The following is a 21,693-nucleotide window of genomic DNA, read 5'->3' on the forward strand; positions in this document are numbered from 1 at the left end:
TTGCCTTAGAAATTACTTGACCATAATTCTAAGTGAAGGTCTCATTTTCATGCTTGTTTAAATATATTTTTATAATTGTGCCTGATGTACTTCCAAGACCTCAGAAGTGAAATTATTTATGAAACTGTGGAAGGGAAAAGGATTTCCTTTGCCAATACAGTGCAGTGCTATTCCATTTATTTCCTTTCTCTCGTACTGGAATTTATTATTAATGAGATGTTTCAAATGTATATTAATATTTCTACTAGAGCACTTAGGGCTTATATCAGGCATCTAATTTATGTCATAGTGATTTTATCTTTACTTATGTGTTTTGTATCTTGAAAACTTGATTTCAACTTATTTATTTCAACTTATTAGTTGACTTATATTTGATTTGTTTCTCCTATATAGTTCCACGCCATGGATACTTTGCACAAAAATGTCTATGACATTTCCAAAGCTATCTCTGCCCTTGTGCCACAGGGTGGACCTGTCTTATGCAGGGATGAGATGGAGGAATGGTCTGCTTCTGAGGCAAATCTCTTTGAAGAAGCTCTTGAAAAATATGGAAAAGATTTCACAGATATTCAGCAAGATTTTGTAAGTAGGCAAAGAGCTTTGCATATATAGAGCAATGTTTCTCAAACTATGGGTTGGGACCCGTTAGGTGGGTTGCGAACCAATTTCAGATGTGTCCATGTTCATTTCATTATTTTATTTTTAGTTTATTAGTCACTTGATGCTACTATGGTATGTGACTACATTTGGGGAAATGTTACAGATCTGTACTTTTAACTGGCTACTATGTACGAGCCATATATATGCTTTTAATAATGAGAGTCAAAGGGACTTACTCCTGGGTAAGTGTGGGTAGGATTGCAGCCTAGGATTGTTAAAAATTTTCCTGCTTGATGATGTCACTTCTGGTCATGTCATCACTTTGTGGGTCCTGACAGATTCTCATTCTAAAGAGCAGGTCCCGGTGCTAAAAGTTTGAGAACAACTGACATAGAGAGTATAATGAGCAGTATTCAATGCTTAAGGAAACTTACAACCCAGTCCTGCCTAACTTCCCATGCACTGATGCAGCCGTGCCAACAGGGCGCACACTGCATACCATAGGGAAGGTTCAGGCCCCAGAGATCTTTTCCAGGTAAGGGAACATTTGTTTCCTTCTTTTCCCAGAGGTAAGCCCTTATCACACCTCTGGATCTACTCAGACCTGCAGCACTGCTGATATCCTATCCCCCTTCTCAGCATCAATCTACCTTCCAAGTGCACTTGGACATGCGCCAGCTGCAGCAGGAGATACATCCTCTTGATCTGTCCCCCCCTCTGCCATGTTGGGGCTGAAAGACCAAGAGAAGGTGTTGGGGTATGGAGGCTAAATTTTGAGTGCTATATGTGAGACAATGGAATATCCTTTTTTCATGTTGTAGTGTCAGATTCTTTTAGTGCTTTCATTTCAGGAATGAGTTAAGCCTCATATACCAGAGTAGATGCCAGATTTAAAACAGAGGGATAATTAAGCTAGAATTCTACAATTGTACTGGGCTAGGGGAAACTATATCAATATCTTGTGAAATATTTATTGAATAACTCAGGACATTCATATTAGATCTGCTTATAAGACAGTCAAGTGCTTGTTCCTGTAACAAACTGCATTCAGTTGCTTTCACCTGTTTAACAGTAGCAGCTTCTTTAGTCCACTTCTTCCTAGTACACAGTTTGCAAGTACAGTTCTTCCTGCCATGTTAGTTAAAGTTACCTTTAACTTCACCCAAGCAGGGGGAATGAAAGCTCAGTTTTATTTTTGGTAAGCACTGGGTCCCTAGAGATGGAAATGAGGTAACAGCCTTGCATACCCGCTATTGGGCAGGCAGATATAATGCCTTACATTAACATTACTCAGAAAATAAATTCTGTCCAATTGGATAACCAGCAGTTACCTATGGGATTGAGCCTGGCTTGAGAATCACTTCCTGAATTTCCTACTCTTTGTAATCAGGTAGGCTTCACAGCCTGGTAAACTGACTTATGGCCCAATTTTACTGATGCTTTGAAATCAGGTGGGCTTCACAGTCTGGTACTCTGACATGGCCCAATTCTGCTGAAAGGCAGCAAAACACACTCCACCTGTTTTCAGCAGCTTTTACAACTGTATGATAGTGCCCTGTTACCATAACTGGATGCCAAGATTGAGCTGTTATGTTGTTGGAACTTTTGAGGCATAGTTCTCTCTCAGTATGAATGAAGGGAAGCTATGAAAGCACAACTGCTTTGTTGATTACAGTCTTACAAAAAATTTCCTGCTTACTACTGTGTACTGAAAAATGACTTTGGAAGGATTAGAGTTGAAACTTTCAGCCCCCCCCCAGACCCCTGCTCCAGTCAACCTTGGCTGGTGTGAACTCACCTCGCCATGGAGGCTGGATCTGGCCTTTGTGGGCTAGTGCACCTCCGTGCACTGGCGCTGCTTACTCCCACGGAGAAACAAACATGCTTTATGACATGTTTATGACCCTCCTGGGCTGTTGCAAGGGACTTGTGCCAGCCCAGGGCGCAGTTAGGATTGCACCCTCAGTTTGTAATTTCATGCAGAATGCAATGAAACACACTGCACTGAAATATCTGTATTCTATCAAACGTTATGGCCAAATAACCAAAAAAAGGAAAACACAACTGCTTTCTCTAACAAAAAGTGGATTTCTTTAATTCAAAACTAACCAATGAAACTGACCAATGAAACTAGTTGTTCCAAGCACCAAGGAGGTTTTAGTATGACACAGCAGTGAACCAGTAAGGTGTTAGTATGAATCAGCTCTTATTTCCATGTATCAGAGCTAATGCTAGAACTTTTATTCTGTTGTGTGTCATCAAGTTGGCCTCTTGTTTTTGGTTGGTTACTGATTTGTTGAGTGACCTGTAATGTTATACTGGTATGCGCCACTTAACGGCAGGGATACGTTCTCCTATCCCTGTTGTTTTGCAATTAGGTCATTAAGTGAACACTCAGTCCAATTTTGCCTTTGTTGTGCAAACGGACACTTCCTACCAGACACCAGCTGGCTGCACAGGCTGCTGGAGATAGGTTGCCTCTTCTTTGCATTAAGAGCCTCTCTGTTGTGTCAACAGACACTACTGCAGACTTTGGGAGATGCAATTGCCTCATTAAGAACATTGTGCTTTGACAACCATCATATATGCGGCCTGTCGTTATGCAAACGGTTGTTAAGTGGTGCACGATTGTATATTTAAATAAATAAAGTTAATGGGGGTTACACTAATCCTAATGATACCACTGCATTTAGGTTGTGCATATGATATTGTAATTTAATCTGTATTATCTAGTATGGGAGGAGGTCCATCATGGAGATGACACAATGAGCTCTGGCACCCTAGTGCACACCCTAGTGATGTCTCTGTTGATATGATCCTGTTAAGTTTTGACAACTGTATGTTTTGTGTTCTTAGCTACCATGGAAGTCCTTAACAAGCATAATTGAGTATTATTATATGTGGAAAACAACAGATCGATACGTTCAGCAGGTAAGGGCAAGGCAGTGCATTTCACTCCCAAGAAACTGTAGTTATTTTGAACTCCTTATTGAGGGATCTCTTGTAGTAGGATTTTTAATGCTATTTTTAATCCTCAGTCTTATGGACCCTGTGATAAATGATTTGGGATTGAGCTCTCTTAAAAATAAGCAGAAATCTATTATTGGGGTATGCCTCATTACCTTCTAAAAAGGGCAATGTTTCATTAAATTTGGGCAACACCGACAACTTCCTAGAAAACATAGGCTGTCTGCCACAGTGATACAATAGTTCTTCGTTGAAACAGAAAAAACTATTTCTTTTACTGTAGGTCTTGTTCTTGATGTAATTAACCTCTGTTCTACCCATTTCCTGCCTAATTAAATTGCTATTCACAATCTTACATGTGTGTCCAGTCTTCTAAACCCTGTTTTTAACACATTTTTTCACCTTTTTTACTGCCCTTCCTCCAAGGAGCTAAGAAAAGTGTACATAGTTCTTGCTCTCCTTTGTCCTCATAATAACTCAGTGAGATAGGTTGGCTAGTGGCTAGTGATAGGTTGAGAGTGACTAGCCCAAGGACACCCAGGAAGCTTCATTGCTGGGTAGGGATTTGAACCTGGATCTTCCAGATCTAAGTTCAACTCTCAAACCACTACAGCATCCAAGCTCTCTCTGTTAGGGCTAATTAAAAACATATGATGCCATTTTGACCTGTGGAGGTCATATGTGGTTTTTCTACTAAAGTTCAGAGACTGTCAGCATTTTTCTAAAGGAGAAATATTACAGTTGCCAATTCTTTGACAGGAGATGTTGGGTATTCCAAGTCCTGCTATGCATGAGCACCCATGTTGTGTGATGTGCACAGATGACCACTCAAAAAACATAAGTTACAGATGAGGAAAATGTTTTTCTTTCTAATGTTTGGTCACTTGGTGTTGGGGAAGACTTCTGTTCTGAAGTATAGATTTTTTTTAAGCTTTATTGTGCGGTTCCCACTCTTTGACTCAAGAGGCCATTGTAAATCATCTGTGCAGTGATGGTCTGAAAATTGCGACAGCATTTTTTTCTAGATGGCACCTTGGGAGGATATTGTATACCTTGGGAACCTGAATTTTTGTTTCCCCTGGCAAATCTGTTAGGAACTGGCATCTCTCAGTGAGATTTTTGTGTGGAACTGACATGCCAAATAAACTTCTAGAAAAATAAAATGACACTTGCATTTCTATAGCTGCAGTATAGAAACTCCTATTTTTAAAAAATATAAAAACTGCTACAGCATCAAAAAGTAAGAGGAAAAGAGATCTATGTTGTCAGTGAGGAGAAAGGACTGTTATATTCTCAACTGCACCTTGCATATCTGTTTTCCTGATACTTGAAACATTTCCTACTCTTGAAGGAGTCCCAGGATTTCAACTCAACAAACCTTTATTAGGCATAGACCTAGGATTTCTTCTTTCTAAAGAGTGGATGTATGCAAGGAATGGCACAAAAAGTTTCCCTTACTCTGAAATTTAAAAAAATATAAAAAATCTTATTCTTTGCAAGAATTAGGGAAACTGTGAATGCTACCCAAAATGTTTTGGATTACTTTTAGCACCAAATGACAATTTAGTAGCTGAACACAAGCAATTTTTGTAGCTGTAGCTGCAAGATGCCATGAAGATAAGATAAAGAAGATATTTTGTTGGAGAAATATATGGGTTTGGGGAACAGAAATACTCACTACAAATATTTCTGAATTATGTTTGCAGAGTCAGAAGCTGTCAACCAGTTTTAACATATTAAGGGTGCAGTCCTAAACCCTTATGTCAGTGCTTTCCAGCACTGACATAAGGGCAGTGCAGCTCCAAGGTAAGGGAACAAACATTCCCTTACTTTGAGGAGGCCTCCGTGAGTGACACCCAACTGCAGGATGCAGCACAAGTCCCACTGGCACCGCTATGGCAGTCCTGGAAAGCACTGACATAAGGGGTTAGGATTGCGCCCTAAATGTATGTATGGATCACTACTTAAATATTTTAATAACCAAGGTAATTTGAGGATATTCTAGGGTAGCAATTTCTTTCATAGCATATGATATTGGTTGGAAAACTATCCTAAATATACTACCTTAATGAAGTGACACACACATTGTTTATATTGATGCATTTATTAACATTCTTTCATAGTGCTCCATCTATGATTAAAATTCTACTATTTTGATCTGCATTTCAGAACATATGAATTAAATATGTTCATGTACTGATTAATACTTTCAGCTCTGCTGATTAGTAGTATTCACAAACTACTGTATGAAGCCTATATAAAGCTTACTATACGAAGGCTAACATAAAGAAATGAACAAGAGCCACTGATTCCAAGAGGTGAATTGACTTCTTGTTCACCAAATTAGCTTTTGATGGTACATGCTGAGAAGTGGAAAATGGTTTGATATTCCTTAAGATTGATGATGGACTGTTTATGTTCTAACTGTTGTTATGTTCTAATTTTTGTGTTTTTATTAAGAAACGATTGAAAGCTGCAGAAGCAGAAAGCAAGCTAAAGCAAGTGTATATTCCAAATTAGTAAGTGCCTATCCTTACTCTTATTTAGTATAAAATAAAAATATAGCAACCTTCTTTGCCTGTAATTTAATGGGAACATTTTTAACAGTGGAACAGATGTCACAATTTCTAAATGTATCACATATATGTCAGTAGTAGGGCTGTTGTCATGACAGATGTAAGGAGAGTCTTCCTCCTTTACATTAGCAGCATAAAAGAATGTAAAAACAAGTTAAAACCAACAATATTTTGTTTTTAGAATTTGGAATATTTTATTTATGGTTGTGCTAGCCACATTTTATTGTTTTTTCTCTATTTTATAGTTTTATTGTATTTTATAGCTTTTAGGGTATATTTTATGTATTTTACTCTTAGCTGCCTTGGGTGCTGTTCAGGGAGAAAGGCAGGATATAAATCATATAAACAAATAAATAAATAAAATTCTGTTGGCTCAACTCCTTTGACAGAGGGTTATTAGTTAGGGTTGGGAACTAAATTACTTTTATGATAAAGTTTTGGTGAAGAGGTGGGGGAAGTGTATCTGACGGATATTGTCACATCCCCAAAGGGAGTGGCAATATTTATTCATAAACTTGTTTCATTTCAAATTTTATCCTGGACAACAAAGGCAGGTTTATTATTATCCTAGTACTGTATTGGTTTGGAGTAAAATTTGCTTTAATTAATTTATATGCACTAAATTTGCATATTCTGGATATGTTTCATGAATGTTTTAGTCACTTGGTCAATATCAGATTATCTTTTGATTGCGGGAGACTTTAACAAAGTATTAGATTCGACCGGAGCACATCTGCACCTAGAACATATTATACGGTGCAAACAGCACTCAAGCCTATGTATAGATGAATTCAGATTGTTGCAAAATGCACAGAACAGTGGTTTGCGCTAACTGTGGTTTTAGAACCCAAACATTTTAAACTTGGGAACGTAACAGGGAAATTATGCTTTAGAGCTATTTTGTATTCTCTCAGTACTCAACTTCGTACTTTCATTTTAGTTTCCATCGTGCTCAATAGTGTTGAACATAGCAGCCAACCATGGTTTGCAAGCCAACTTTCAACAATAGTTTCTGATTCTGGTTTACTATTTGATCACAAACCATGGTTTATAGTCAAGTTTCCTTTTAATCATGGTTTTGTCTATGTTGTTTGAACTGAGTCAGAGTTTACAATCTGATTGTAAGAGCTGAAATCAAACTGGTCCCTGAGCAGAAAGGCTTGGATGAGCCTGCAACTGAGAATCATTTGAAAATAATTTGAAACACTATTTATGGTCAACTGATCCATTATATTTGACTGTGGTAAGGGAGAGAAGAATAAAGTGAGGAGTTTTTAAAAAACAACACAATGACCCAATCCTGTGCATCTGATACAATGGCAAATCTTTTGGAATGCCACCAGTGTATCGTGCAGGCCACCATTGCAGCAGTTTCTTGGCCAGTCTGCAGAGTGCTCCTGCTGGCGTAAGGCCCAGAGGGCTGGCATAGCCTTGAGGAGTCCCTAAAGCTGCAATCCCATACACACTGCCCTGGGAGTAAGCTCCACTGAACACAGTGGGACAGCCTTACTTCTGATTTGACATATATAGGATTGTGCCATAAATTTCTGTTGGTCTTCAACAAGGTGGGATTCAGATCTCTGTTTAACAGTGAAACAAATTGGGTGAGCTTGAATAAGTTTCTGTCTCTCAGCCCAAATGTTTCACAGGGTGATTTTGAGAATACCATGTAAGCAGCCTTGAGCTCCTTACAGGAACAGCAGAAATGTGATAAATTGTTTTGTTTAGATGCAGCTAAAAAAACAGTAAGGACCATGACATCTGTCATGGAGTAATATCCATGACATCTACGAGTAATATCTGTCAAACTTTGTGCTTTCGAAAGTTTGACTTGTATGTGTGACTTCCAAATATTCCTTATTTCTAAATGGAATTGTAGTTCTTGAGATTTGCAAGGTGTTTTTCATATTTATTGATTTATTTTGTTTTGTAAACTGTTTTGTGAACTACTTTTTCTTTAAAAGCAATATATCATTATTCATAACAATAACATAATCTGAGTAGAGAGGGGAAATGGGGATAATTCTTTTCAGTGAAATACTTTTGAAAAACTAGGAATAGAAGTTATTCAAGTTTTATTTACCATGTTTGAAAGCCTAGTCGAATCTTATATGTTACAATAAACTAATTTAATTTTCTTTTTTGTCTTATGTACTAAGTAACAAACCAAATCCCAACCAGATCAATGTAAATAGCATCAAACCAGGAGTGGTAAATGGTACAGGAGTACAGGCACAGAACATGGGAGCAGGACGAGCTTGCGAAAGCTGCTATAGTAAGTGTTTTGAGAACATATATATTTGTGCAAGAACAGCAGGAATGTCTTTGCTAAACTGTCAGCATCCTTCCTTTCAATGTCAGTTTTACGTGCTTTTATTTTTTAGGACGGATATACATTTTGAGGCTTTGAATGGGGGCTGGATGCCCTTCCCCCTAAAAAACACTTAAACTTTATTTTGCTCTGTATAGGAGCCTGGTTTGGCTATAACTTGTGTGTATAGAAATGAAAATGCGTATGAGTTCCACTGGAGCAAAAAGATGAATGAGGAGCATCACAGGACACAGCTAAAATATGATGGGGTTGAAGCCATGGAGCTCTATTGCTTGGGCTTCAACATATGGCCTAGTAGAGAAAGGGAGGTAGAGGGAAATAGCACACTAGCAGTCCAATCCTATCTGCCAGCGGAAGCTCCACAATCCAGGTAAAAAGTACCTGGATCCTGGCACATGTCTCGTGACATTGTCATAGTCACCAGTGTTGTTGATAAGGAAAGGCCGCCAGCCGCCAGCACTAGGTGAGTTGGTGGCAGGAAGGGGAGGGAGGAGGAGGAACACGGATTTTTGGGGGAGGAGTAACTGGGGCAGGGAGGAGGCAGGAGGGGGCGGATCTGGTGGCAGTGGCACACACTGGATCTTATTCCCTCCTTTGAAAACCTCTCTGCCCCTTTCCTCTCCTGTGACATATGTCATCAAAATAGGTGGTGTATGTCTGAGGAGACCCAGTGGAGTTTGGGCAGCCTACTAGGAGGTAAGTACAAAATGCTTTTAGTTAGTTCCTACAGGCTGTCCAATTCCCCACCCCCACCCCCAGGTTGCAGCTCTTGCCTTTTGGGCATATGTGCTTGGGGGGCTTGGATTGGATTGGGCCTTAAAGAGGCTAGCAGAGTGGCCATAATTGGAAATCACTAGAGTTTCGGGAACTGAAGGACTTCTCTTAGCTTAGAATCCTTCCATATCTGGCTACCCAAAAAAGCACATCTTGCAGGTTCTCTCAAGTTCCTGTGAGAAAACATGGAGGATCCCTAATTTTGACATGAATCATATAGAACTAAATGGACTACTTCAGTCATAGCATAATATTAATATTAATTTCTGTTTATTTGTATGGTATATGCAGTGGCTCCTGAGTGAAGAGAAGGTGCTAACTTTCAAGTAAATCTTTGGTACGATTTCTTCACTTTTAGATGTATAGTTGAGACTATCCCCAAAAACCAGGGTACAATATAACACTTATCCATAAACCAGATTGATCACTACCCACAAAGGTATGCATGTTCTAAATGTAAAAGGACACAGTGGGAATGGAGAATGACAAAAATGATTGCAGCCTTACAGCCCAGTCCACTGTTAACTCCCCACATGGTGATATAACTGCAGTCCTGTGCCTCTCACAGGGGGTTTTAGACGCTTCCTCCTCTAGGGGAGGCCCCTGCCAGTCTAGTGGGTCTACTTGGACCTCCACCAGCAATATTACTGGGGCATGTCTATGTGGATCCATGAAGGTGTATCAAACCCAGGAAGGGGGCTTGGATTTGGTAGACACAGCCCCCACCAAACCTACCCCCTTCCTGGCTCCAATTCACCCTTCTCCCTATTCTTGTTGCCACCCTGTTCCTCTCACCCCCCTACCTCCCACCCCCTGCACATTCCTTCCTGGGTTGGCAGGTGTCCAGAGCTTTGTGGAGTCAGCTGCTCACTACTTCCAGGGGTGGCCAACCCGTGTACTCTGGCTTGTCATGTTTTGTGACAGCCAGAAAATGCCTGGCACTGCTGAAATACTTGTTCAAGAGGCACGAGGCATTGTTAGAATTGGGCCCCTAATCTATATACTCAGTGGGAATCTCTTCTAAGTAGCCATGCCTAGGACTGTGCTGTCAGACAACTAAAATGTACACACACCACTCTCATATAACCATTGGCCTTAATTTCTTGTAGCATCCTTAAACTTTTCATTCCTCTCTCACTTTTTCTGGCAAACTATAGCCAATTCATAATCTCCAACATGTCAACATATTATTTTTTGGCCAAGATTTCCTCTTTCATTTCAGAGTGAAAATAGAAATATTTCATAGTCCCTTAAACAAATATTTTTGGTATATGGATGGTGGAAGAAAAAGAAAAAAAGGAGAAAGGAATACAATTTTCAAAATGACCTATGCCACCTGTAGGCAACACTGGACATTTGGACTTCCTTAAAGCTCCCAAGGCATTTGGAAGACCACTCTCACACAATGTGGCTGGTCCAGTTGAAAAAAAAAATTAAGCCCCCATCTTGTGATAATTATAGCAAAATCACTACTGGATTCTTCATCTCATTGGCAATCCATTTGTTATATAGGAGCGCAGTAGTGAATCAAGATCTGAAATGATTGGTGACTCTTTGGTGATAACGGTAACTTACTGGAGTAGCAGTAACTTATCCAAAGCAACACCTCAAAACAGAACCTCATGGCTGCGCATGATAGTGAACATGAAACAAATTATTAATCATATTATAGACTTGTAAGTAATTGACGAAGTGGTTACTCCCCTTCTGCCACTGTAGCACTGTGAAAAGAAGAGAGCTTTTATTCTCTTTTCTTGCTTTAGAGTTATAAGCTCTTTGTCATCTGCGCTCTCTCTCTCTCTCTCTCTCTCTCTCTCTCTCTCTCTCTCTCTCATACACACATGCACATGCACACAACTCAACCAGGTAAACTTCCATAGCATTACATTAAACGAAGGGCAGTGCCTTGTGGCTGCAGCACTCATTCCCATTCTAGTTTTAAAGATTAGTAGCTTTGTGCAGCTTTTTTTTGTTAAAGCTACAATAGCTAAAAAGGGGTGTGCTGTATGTACACTGTATGTTGCTTGGTGTTTAACATAATGAAGCATGATGGTGGCCTATCTAGTTTTCCTTCTTGGTTGTCCTCCTCGTTTGAGCAGGAGAAGAAGCCATGCATGCACCTTTCATATCAATGCAGTGCATTGCTGTGTTGGTACCCTGCTCTCCACAGAGAGATGTAAAGACCCCTGTGAAGACAAAATGGAGTTTGCCATAAAGGTGTTCTCTGCTGCTAACCACCTGAGGCAAGCTGCAGATTCCACAAGTTTATCATAGAGACTTGCAAAACAATTCCCTATTCCCATGAAAATGCATGCCTGTTATTTTTAAAATTATTATATTAAGTGAAAGTTATTAATGAATTAAAGATATCAAGTTAATTTTCCTGTTATAATATGCTTGTACATAAATCTTGCTTCTCTGTATTGTATTGGAAAACTGAAAGCTAAATAATTTATCTCTATTTCCAGTGACAAAAACACTTGATAGACACACTGAAAATTAGCCCTCATGAATGTTTGTATTTCTATCTTTCCTATTCCCAGTGACACAATCTTACCAGTGGTATTCTTGGGGTCCCCCTAATATGCAGTGTCGTCTTTGCGCATCTTGCTGGACTTACTGGAAGAAATATGGTGGCTTAAAAATGCCAACACGGCTAGATGGAGAACGACCAGGTCCAAACCGCAATAACACAGTATGTGCTTTCATAGTATTCAGTTAGCAACTTGAGGCCCCACGTCACCACTGTGGATCATAGCTCAGAAAAATGGAAGTTAAGTCAGGCATGGGATTGATGAGCATTCCTCCCCCCCCCCCTCCATCCCTGCCTTGCCAGTCTCCCTAAGCAGTGGCAACTCATGGTTCTCTCTGAGGACAGAGATGCCATAAATGAAGGGAAGCAAAGAGCATACTACTCCTCTGCCTACCATATTACTTTTAATCCCTGTCAATAAAGTTGGTAGTCATAACCCTGCATGAAATTTTTCTCTAATCCTGTTTTCTTTAACCACCAGCTATTTTCTTCAACTCCATGCTTCTGCCAAGCACTGTCACCTCATTTTTACTTCCTGCAACCTACTTGGTCCTGACTTCTAGTAAGGTTTCTTCAGAGACTAGCACTCCTGTTTCTTTCCCTCTTGCCCCAATCCTGATAGCATATGCAGAAAACAACCTCTTCACCCTAATGGGAAGCCCTTGTATGAGTGTAATATGGCTTTGCCTAGTCAACTGGAAAGGCTCCACCATTATGACATTGTAACTTGCACATCCACTGGAAAAGACTTAACCTGGGACAGTGTCTGTGTGGCCAGTACTGATCCCTAGTACAGGTGGAACCTCAGTATCCACTGATTTGACTCCCCACTGATAACAAGGTCCACCTTTAATATGCCTTGTAACAAGGAAAAAAGCACCAAAATCCAATTTCCTACCTTCATGCTGTTAATAGTTGCATTTCACTAGATTCTATTATTCACCCCATCTAGTGGCTGAATGCAATATAGCATCTATACCAATGCATTCTGGGGCAACAATGGAGCAAGAAACCTGGAAGTAGGTCTTTGAAGCTATTTTTTATACTGATTTGGTATCCACTGATTTTTTTAATCCAGTAAGGATTCCAGAACAAAACCCCAGTGAAGAAAGAGGCACAACCTCTAGTACAGTATCATTCTTACACGCACCCACACATCCCTCTTCTTTCATACAGAACATATTCCCCCCCTTTTTTTCTCCATATACAGGTATCCCTGATAACTCTGGGTCTGCTTACCCATGATTCCACGCAGCCCCCCCACCTACTACCTTTGTTTATATGCATAACAATCATGCAAAATAGCTCTTGCTTTAACCAAGCAAGCAAGTACACAGCCTCTTGCAATTACTGTGTTCCTACCTCTTGCTTTAACAGAAAGCAAGCCAGTAGGCAAGAAGGAAGAGTGATCCGTAGATGACTCTCATTTTGCAGGGCAATCCTTCACAGCCTCTCTTGAGCACAGAGACCTTCCTCCAGGAGGACATCTTATTCATCTCTCTTATGTGGGGGTTCATAGAGAACACGAAGAAGCAAAACAGGTTGCTTTCCTGTGGCTGATGGTTCTCAAGTGGTCATCAGTGCAGTCACACAACCCTGCATTTTCCAACTGCAGCTGTTCCCCTAAGTTTTGTGGGGGACAGTTGTGGCAGTTAATAAACTGAGCAGGAAAGTACTTGCCCCACCATCTGTAGCTCCTGTGTACATTTTTGGGAACCCCCCTCCCCATATTCCAGATCCACTCTGTGCAGGTTCAAATCCTGTATGTATGACTATACAAATACCTGCTCAAAACATCAGTTACAGAAAATTAAATGTCTTAGCTTTTGTTTTTTGTTTTGTTTTTCAAGAATTCTCTTCTGACTGAACCACATTTCAAAACTGCCTTTTTCCAGAGTCCTCATGGTGCACCATTACGAAGCAGTGGAAGTCCCAAGTTTGCCATGAAAACGCGGCAGGCTTTTTATCTACACACAACAAAGTTGACCCGGCTTGCCAGGCGATTATGTAGGGACATCTTGCGTCCTTGGTATGCAGCACGACACCCTCAAATACCTATCAACAGTGCAGCGATCAAAGCAGAATGTGAGTCTTTTTCCAGCCTAATTGCACAGTGCTAATTTATCTCTAAGTAATTTTTTATTTTTAGGAATTTGATCAAAGAACTCAACTATACCATTGAAGTAAACCAGGGGTGCTCAAACTTTCAACTTTAGGGATGCTGGACCTTTAACAAGTGTATAGAAGAGAGAATTTCAGCAGGTGCAGCTTGTCATCCCACAGATGATAAGCTGCACCTGCTGAAATTCTCTCTTCTATACACTTGTTAAATGTCCAGCATCCCTAAAGTTGAAAGTTTGAGCACCCCTGAAGTAAACAATTCTAAGGTTGACTATCTTGAATATATTCTGATTAATGTCAAATATAAAAGAAAATATTAAATATTATATTCTATTATGGAGATTTAATCTAACTTGAAACAATCTTTAGGAAAAACTTATACTTTTTTCCACATATGCTATTTGTCAATATGTAAATGAAGCATTTTCTGTTCTAATATTGTTTTCAGGCGCAGCTCGTTTACCAGAAGCTTCAGAAAATCTGTTGTTACAAAAGCAAGTTGTTAGAAAACCTTTAGAAGCAGTTCTTCGATATCTAGGTAAGTAAACTACTGAGTAATTATCTGATCTATTATTAAATAATTGTAATTTGCATATTTTGGTGCTTTGTCTGTAATGTAGTCTGGAATATTAGTCATATTAATTTTGTTAGTAGTAGTTTGACAGGCAGGGAAGAATGAAAGTATGAAAGTATGAAAAGTATGTATTGCTATCCGCACTGACTATACCTGCTTCACTATTTGACAACCAGTTTTGTTCCTTATTACAGCATTGTTTCTGAATGCTGTACTTTTTTTTTCTTCTCTGGGAGTGGATGAAATAAAAGGAAGAATTTGGGATGGCCCTGCTTTATTTCCAGTTTCATATGCTCAAGACCACCCCAGTTCAGTATTGAAGGGTATGATGATGTAAATAGAAAACTATAGACATGTCTTAGATCAGTCTTTCAACCAGTGGTACAGGTATTCCCAGTGGTACCTGAGGTGGTGTCTGGTGGTACTCTCAGAACCACTAGATACCTGCCACCTGGCAGAGAGACCAGGAATGTGATGCAGCAAACAGTGGTAGGAAGCTCAACTTGGAGCTCCAAAGCATGCTTTTCCATGCTCAAAAAGCTCTCCCATCCATCCTGAGCCTCTTACTTGTGTTTGTTGCATTGCATCTGGCCTCCCAACCCAGAAGTAACTGTCAATGATGTCATCACCAGTTACTTCCGATGGTACTTCAAATAGGTAGACCATGTGAAGTGGTATGGCAGAGGACAAACCTTAAAAAACACTGTTCTAGGTTAGTGCTATCAACACAATACATTACTGTTTTAAAAAGTGGATCCCCAAACTTTTTAGCACTGTTACCCACTTTTTAAAACAACAATCTATCGTGACTCACTAGACCATAAAAGAGATCTAGAAAGAAAAAAATATTATTTATTAACATTAATGATCAATGATGGGGGTCTTATGTCCTATTAATATTTGGGGAGTGAAGCTGCTAGAGACTTTACTTAAACTATATGTGGGTAGACATTTGCTAGACTCTCCCTCACAATGGAGTTCAAGGACTGTTGTCCTAACCTTTACAGTCATTCCAGGGTACCCAGGAGGCTTAATTGGAGAGCAAGACATGCAGTTGAGGACTTCCAGGCAAGGCATAAGGCTGAAAGTGGGTTCACATGTGATCAATGGCATGTCAATTACTAGAGAAAATTAGAAAATGTGAACAATTTAATTTGGGAGTATGAAGATTACCTCCTACCACAAGTGTTAACATTCTAGCTATTGATTTTCTTCTGCAGACCAGGCAAGGGTACTTGCAAAGTTGTTTTTTTTTTTTTATGTTTTAAAAACTTTTCATGATCCACCAAAAATCATCTCACAACCCAACCTGTGGGTCCTAACCCACAGTTTGGGAAACACTGTACTAGATGAAAAGAGGCTACATAGGACCTCAAAAATTCAGATGCTGGAAGAGCACACCCCTCATAAGTATCCTGGTCAAGTAACTTTTTCTTACATATCTATTAAATACGTTCCGAATACATTTATTCCTATCCTTTTTGTTTGTTTGTTTGGGTCTGTGGGTGAGCCCAGGATAGCAACCAACTTTTTTCTTTAGTTAACTAGCTTTCTGTATATTATTATTTTTTGGTCCTTCTTATGCACAAATAGGTATTTCTAGCTGCTCGCTTGAGCAATCTGGTGTATGCTTACACCTCTTACCCTTCCAGAGTAAATTGAAAATTGGCAGGTTATATTTCTCATTAGATGTACACTCTTTATAACTAACATGTCCAAGGCAAGCAAAATAGGTTCATTCTGTTGTTCTTGTTTGAGAAGAATGTGGTGTCCTCCAAATTTTAGTATTAAACAGAAAGCATATAAATAACAGTAATAACATGCTGTTCACCACAAAGTCTAACTTTCCAGAATAGAGGAATCAGGTCGGTGTATCTCTCTCTCTCTCTCTCTCTCTGTCACCTTACCATTAAAGACAATCTTGCTCTTTTTTTTTAATTGTATACTTTGAGGAATACAGTTGGAGATACAGATACAAATTATTTCCTATCCTGACTCTAAGCTGTGACTGGTCAGACCTATCATTAATTAAGTTTGAGAACTTCTTGTGACAGTGGCATTTGTTTAAACTTGACTCTGCTGCGGTCACACATAGGCCTAATTTTTAGTACTAACTGGATGCACCCACACCATCCACCTGTGCCCCCAAGTACCTTTCCCTTCAACTGACCTCTAGTTCCAGATCAGCTAGAAGAAATGTGGGGATTGTCACGGGGTGGGGCAAGTCCCTTCCCCTTTAAGATGGGCTGGGTCAGGTGTAGGGTATTAACAACTAAGGAATAAAACCTGGGGTTGGGTGCCTGGAAAGGAGAGTGCAGGGGGAAGGAAGCTTACAGCTTGATAGTGGAAGCAATACTGAGATTTGTAAGTATAGTTTTAGCCTCTTTAAGATCTTTCTTGTTTTTAAAGCTATTGTGTTGCATATGGAAATGTTTTTATGGAGCAATTGAACTCCCTTAAGTTTAATAAAAATCTTTTATGTAAAACATTTGGTGCAGTAATTGACCAGGGCATGTATGATATTGGGACCTGGCTTGGAGTAAGCAAAAAATAAATAAGCATTGCTCTTGAGGGTGGTGGAGGGGGGTTGAGTCCTGGCTGGGTTGGTGTCTCCCCTGGTCCTTCCCTACCCCAAGGGCAATGTTTGTTACAGGGATTATGAAGGTTTTCAGTGGTTCCCAATCTTTAGGAGTTCGTGGACCACTGAGGCAGAAATTGGAATTATCATGGACCACACAACCTCCCAGTACACAAAAAATACAATTAAATTTGTAATAATTAGAGAATATTTATTATAAATTTATTAGATTTATTATTTATAGAGAAGATTTCTGGGTTGCTGCTTTTGTTGCCAGCTGTGGTTGCAGGTGGTCTGTTCTCTGCAGTGGGTGTCCCCCCATAGACTACCACAGATGGCAGAGAATGAACTACCCACAACCGCAGCTGACACTTCACTGATGGCTACAGACAGTCTGTTCTTCACCTTCTCTGGTGGTCTGTGGGGGAGTACTCACTCAGTGAGATGCTTGAAGTGATCACACAGGTGATCTTTTTTTCTGAGATCTCGCGGACCACTTCTCAGGGTCTCCCAAACCATCTGTGGTCCCCGGACCACAGGTTGGGAACCAGTGCTTTAGATGCTGTTTAGGCACTTCCTTTCCCACTTTATTCAGGCAGACAGATTTAAACAAACGTGTCAGCCTCTTTCATGTGTAGTTTGGCCCTATTATGCTTTTTCTCTCCATGCAGAGTCTCATCCCTGTCCTCTGAAACCTGATCCCACTAAGAGTTTGTCTGGCTCCCTCAGCAGCATGCCTTGTGCTAAGTTCACTCCAGTGATTAACAATGGATCTCCAACCATCTTGGGAAAAAGAAGCTATGAACAGCACAATGGAATGGATGGTAAATATTTTCTGATGCAAATATATTGTCCTTCATGCAAGGTAATTCTTGAGTAGATAAAGCTTTTGTTTTATCTCACTGCTAATAAGAATACTTATCATTGTGCTTGTCAGAATGGCTTCATAAGCTTTCTGCCTGAGAAATGTGTTCATAATTAAAAAGGGGAAAAAACCCTCAAGTAGTATCTGGCAGCAGTATTTATATTATTTTGCTGCCTTTCAGTGAAATAATGTAAATGATGCTGCTAAATATTACCAGTTTTTCCCCTTTTTGATTATCTAGTAATTGTGTTTGAGCAGTGGTTCTCAAACTTTTAGCGTCAGGACCCACTTTTTAGAATGAGAATCTGTCAGGACCCACCAGAAGTGATGACATGACCAGAAGTGACATCTTCATGCAGGAAAATTTTTAATGATCTTTGGCTGGAATCCTACCCAGCTTTACCCAGGAGTGACTATCATTGTTAAAAGCATAGACATAGTAGCCTGTGAAAAGTACAGCTCTGTAACTTTTCCCCAGATGCAGTCATGTACCATGGTAGCATCAAGTCTACTATATTAGAAACAGAATATTGAAATGAATGGGGACCCACCTGAAATGGACTCTCGACCCACCTAGTGGTTCTTGACCCACAGTTTGAGAAGCACTGTGTTAGAGCAAATACTGTTTCATCTGTCTTTAAATGTTCAGAGTTTCTGACATAGGAAACCAGTTTTTGTTAACGTCATTTAGCTAACTTGGCAGGCAAGAACCTTGGCAGAAAGTGCAGTGTTGGAAGAGAGCACACGGCACACTTTGATCTAATTATGGTGATAAATGTTCTTAATTTCTTTTGCCCTGAAAGTAATGTTATATTGCATCTTTACAGCAGGGGGCAGTATGGTAAGGAACATAACATAAGGAACACTTTATTAAGTGTGTGTCAGAGAGAGGGTTGGGGACTTGAGGGAGGGTTGTTTGAAAGATAGCTAGACAAAAATTGTGTAATGATCTACTGACATTTTTTTCCTTCTGAAAATCTTCTCAGGTTCCTAAAAATGTGAAGCTAGGAATTTTGAAAGTCTTTTTTGCAGCCCTGCCATAGCTACTGCCATAGCTCTTAGTGTGCTACGCTATTAATAAATCAGTATTCACCCGGAATTTCCTGTCTGCTAATTTTGGATTAAATTAACATCTGTATAGAAAAGAAGCAAACACCTGTACCAAGTAACACATGGCATCTTTTTGTTTGTAGGTTATGCTTGTAAAGTAATGCTATGGTTCTGATTGTTGATATAGTCATTTTTTTTTGTTCGTTGTGTTCTGTCAGGCAATGTGAAGAAGCGCCTCTTGATGCCTAGCAAGGGTAAGATCTTGGAGCTGTCTCCAGCTTGTGCTTAGGACATATAACATTTCTAGTTTCATCTGCTAGTTTCTCAAGTTTGCTTGCTTGCACTTATGACTATTCATGTTGTGTTGTCTGTAAATGTCCTTTGTATCCATATACATCCATATAGCGTCCATATACATAGTCTTCATTCATAATTCCCCACCCTTTCACATGCAATACAGTAAATTTAATTCCATTCCTTTTCCATGCCATGTTCCAGAAGTATTGTGGCGATTTTGTGTTTATAATTGGATTGGTTTCATTCAGAACTAATAGTGCTACATGTTAAAAATATTAAGCATACACTTTCAAGGTAGGTTTTGACAAGTATCCAAAGGAGGTTTTGACAAGTATCCAGACTTCCATAACTGTAGAGCCGCCAGCAATAACCCCCTCTCCTTTCATGTCCTTATAGAGGCTGTGGTATGCATATTCTGAAGTCAAATACAGTACATATGCTGTCTTATCTTTTAGAAACTGTGGTAGATTTAGGGGAAAATAACATTATTTAAGAGGCATATACAAGGCGAGAATTATTTAAGGCTTAATAAGTGAGGAACAGCAATTGAATTATGTCCAAAAGTCAATAGATAACTTACATGGGTATAATGCTATCCTGGGTGGCTGGTTTGGGCAGAAAGCTGGGAAATATATTTCAAAATAAAGGTTTTGGTCACCTCTCTCAGTCAGGCATGCTTTTTGTCTCCTTTGAAATCTGAGTTCAATCCTGTGTATTACAGTGCTCCAGTTTTACGATATGACTAGTAATTGTGTACAGAAGGCAGCCCACAGCTTAAGCTGCAACCTACTCAGGAAGTCAGATAAATGTACATATGACCAGGGAAGGCTAAGCTCTACCAGTGACAGCTATCCTCACTCACTGTGGGATACAGTAATAATCATGACCTCATATATGCCTGAACTTTGTTACAGTTGGCTTCTAGCACAACCCAGGTCCAAACATGGACCACAAAAGGAGACTAGACAAGGAGAAAAATGAGGGATTGTATCACGTATGGCCACTGTGGGAAACAAGATACTAGGCCTTTAACTAGGGTTGTTCTTGCATTTTAAAGTATCAGGTATTTCTTCATTTTCCATGCAGTCCTTTTCACTGGCATATTTGTTTACAAAAATAATGTAATCCCACTTTCCCACTTCATATGAATTGCTTAAGGCAGAAAACATTAAATGATTAAAAATAGTTTAAAATGTTAGAACAAAAAAGCCTACAGAAGAGAAGCAGATTAATAAAATGCACGCACACCTCTAAAGAAAGCCAGGCAAAATAAATCAGCAGCAGTCAGGCTAAAAACCTGTCAGTCTTCAGCTGGAATCAGATCACCAGTGAAGAGGAGGCGGAATAGATCTCTTGCAGCAGAGAGTTGAATAACAGAAAAAAACCGTTACGTTTGTTTGTTTCTTTCTACTGCAACTCAGGTGGTAGTAGGACACATAGAAGGGTCTCCCCAACTAACCTTGGTTGGATGAATAAGATTGTACTAGAGCCTGAAGTCCTTCAGGTTTTCTGGTTCGAAGCTGTGTAGGGCTTTAATGGACTTTCTGTTACATGTACTGAATAAATGAGAGCCATGAGAATATTTTCAAAAAAGGGGAGGAAGACAGAAACCTTCTCACTACTGATTTCTAGCCAGAACAGATGGGTAGTATCCATAAATTAATCAGAAGCATTGCAAATGTTACAGCAGTGAAAGGTTTCTGCCTAATTTTGGCTTCCCAAAATTAGTTATAAACATGAAAGAGAACAGTTTAGATAGAATCCATTATTGCGCAGAACAGTTATGGAATCTAACAGTTATGGTTAGAGAATTTTGATCTTGTGGTGCTCAGGAATGGGTAAGCATTATCCAGGTGTTTGGGAAGGTGCACTTAGTGCTTTAAAGTTCAGTATATGTGTGACAAGCGTTTTGCTCCAGAATCCCAACTTGTCAATGTAGAACCTTTTCTCACAGGCTAGTTTTGGGTGATTACAAGCTTATACTAGTTCAGCAGGCTTGGGTTCCTTTTGAGACTATTGTTCTTTGTTTTTGGTAGAGACTTTGTCTTGTTCTGAGTAAGAGGATGGTAACTGCAGGACTGGGGTGCTCTTCGGGGGGGGGGGGGGTTTGGGAACAGTTGATATTTTCCTTAGTATAGTCCTCACTTGAGCTTTACTAGGCAATTAATAAGATTTGGGTATTGTGGTTTGTGGTGTATTTTGTATGGGCATTTCTTCAGGTATATTTTAGGGAGTTACCAGAGGTGACTGCGGGGGGGGGGGGGGTGGGAGGGTTAATGTCAGTTGGATGAGGGCAGGGCAGGCCATTACAGGGAAGAGAGGTTAGACAATTGTATGCTTTCCCCTCTACTAGCTCTTCTTCAGTCTTTGGTCCTAGTTGGCATAGCAATGGCTCTCTTGATCTCAGGCTGCTGTTCCTTAAAGCC

At 39.8% G+C, this 21,693-nt stretch overlaps 1 protein-coding gene across 3 annotated transcripts in view; it reads left to right on the forward strand.

Annotated features, from left to right (window-relative positions):
* The window catches only part of MTA1 (metastasis associated 1), a 102,928-nt gene that overhangs the window by 46,273 nt on the left and 34,962 nt on the right, over positions 1 to 21,693 (forward strand). For all 3 annotated transcript variants that reach the window (XM_066623529.1, XM_066623530.1, XM_066623531.1), the window contains exons 9-17: positions 394 to 582; positions 3,457 to 3,531; positions 6,028 to 6,086; positions 8,303 to 8,418; positions 11,793 to 11,944; positions 13,678 to 13,867; positions 14,352 to 14,441; positions 17,727 to 17,879; positions 19,189 to 19,224. In XM_066623529.1, the coding sequence (XP_066479626.1) occupies positions 394 to 582; positions 3,457 to 3,531; positions 6,028 to 6,086; positions 8,303 to 8,418; positions 11,793 to 11,944; positions 13,678 to 13,867; positions 14,352 to 14,441; positions 17,727 to 17,879; positions 19,189 to 19,224 (1,060 nt within the window). The remainder of the gene's footprint in view (positions 1 to 393; positions 583 to 3,456; positions 3,532 to 6,027; positions 6,087 to 8,302; positions 8,419 to 11,792; positions 11,945 to 13,677; positions 13,868 to 14,351; positions 14,442 to 17,726; positions 17,880 to 19,188; positions 19,225 to 21,693) is intronic.

The sequence above is a fragment of the Tiliqua scincoides genome, chromosome 4 (genome assembly GCF_035046505.1).
Source record: "Tiliqua scincoides isolate rTilSci1 chromosome 4, rTilSci1.hap2, whole genome shotgun sequence".
Taxonomy (NCBI): Eukaryota; Metazoa; Chordata; class Lepidosauria; order Squamata; family Scincidae; genus Tiliqua; species Tiliqua scincoides.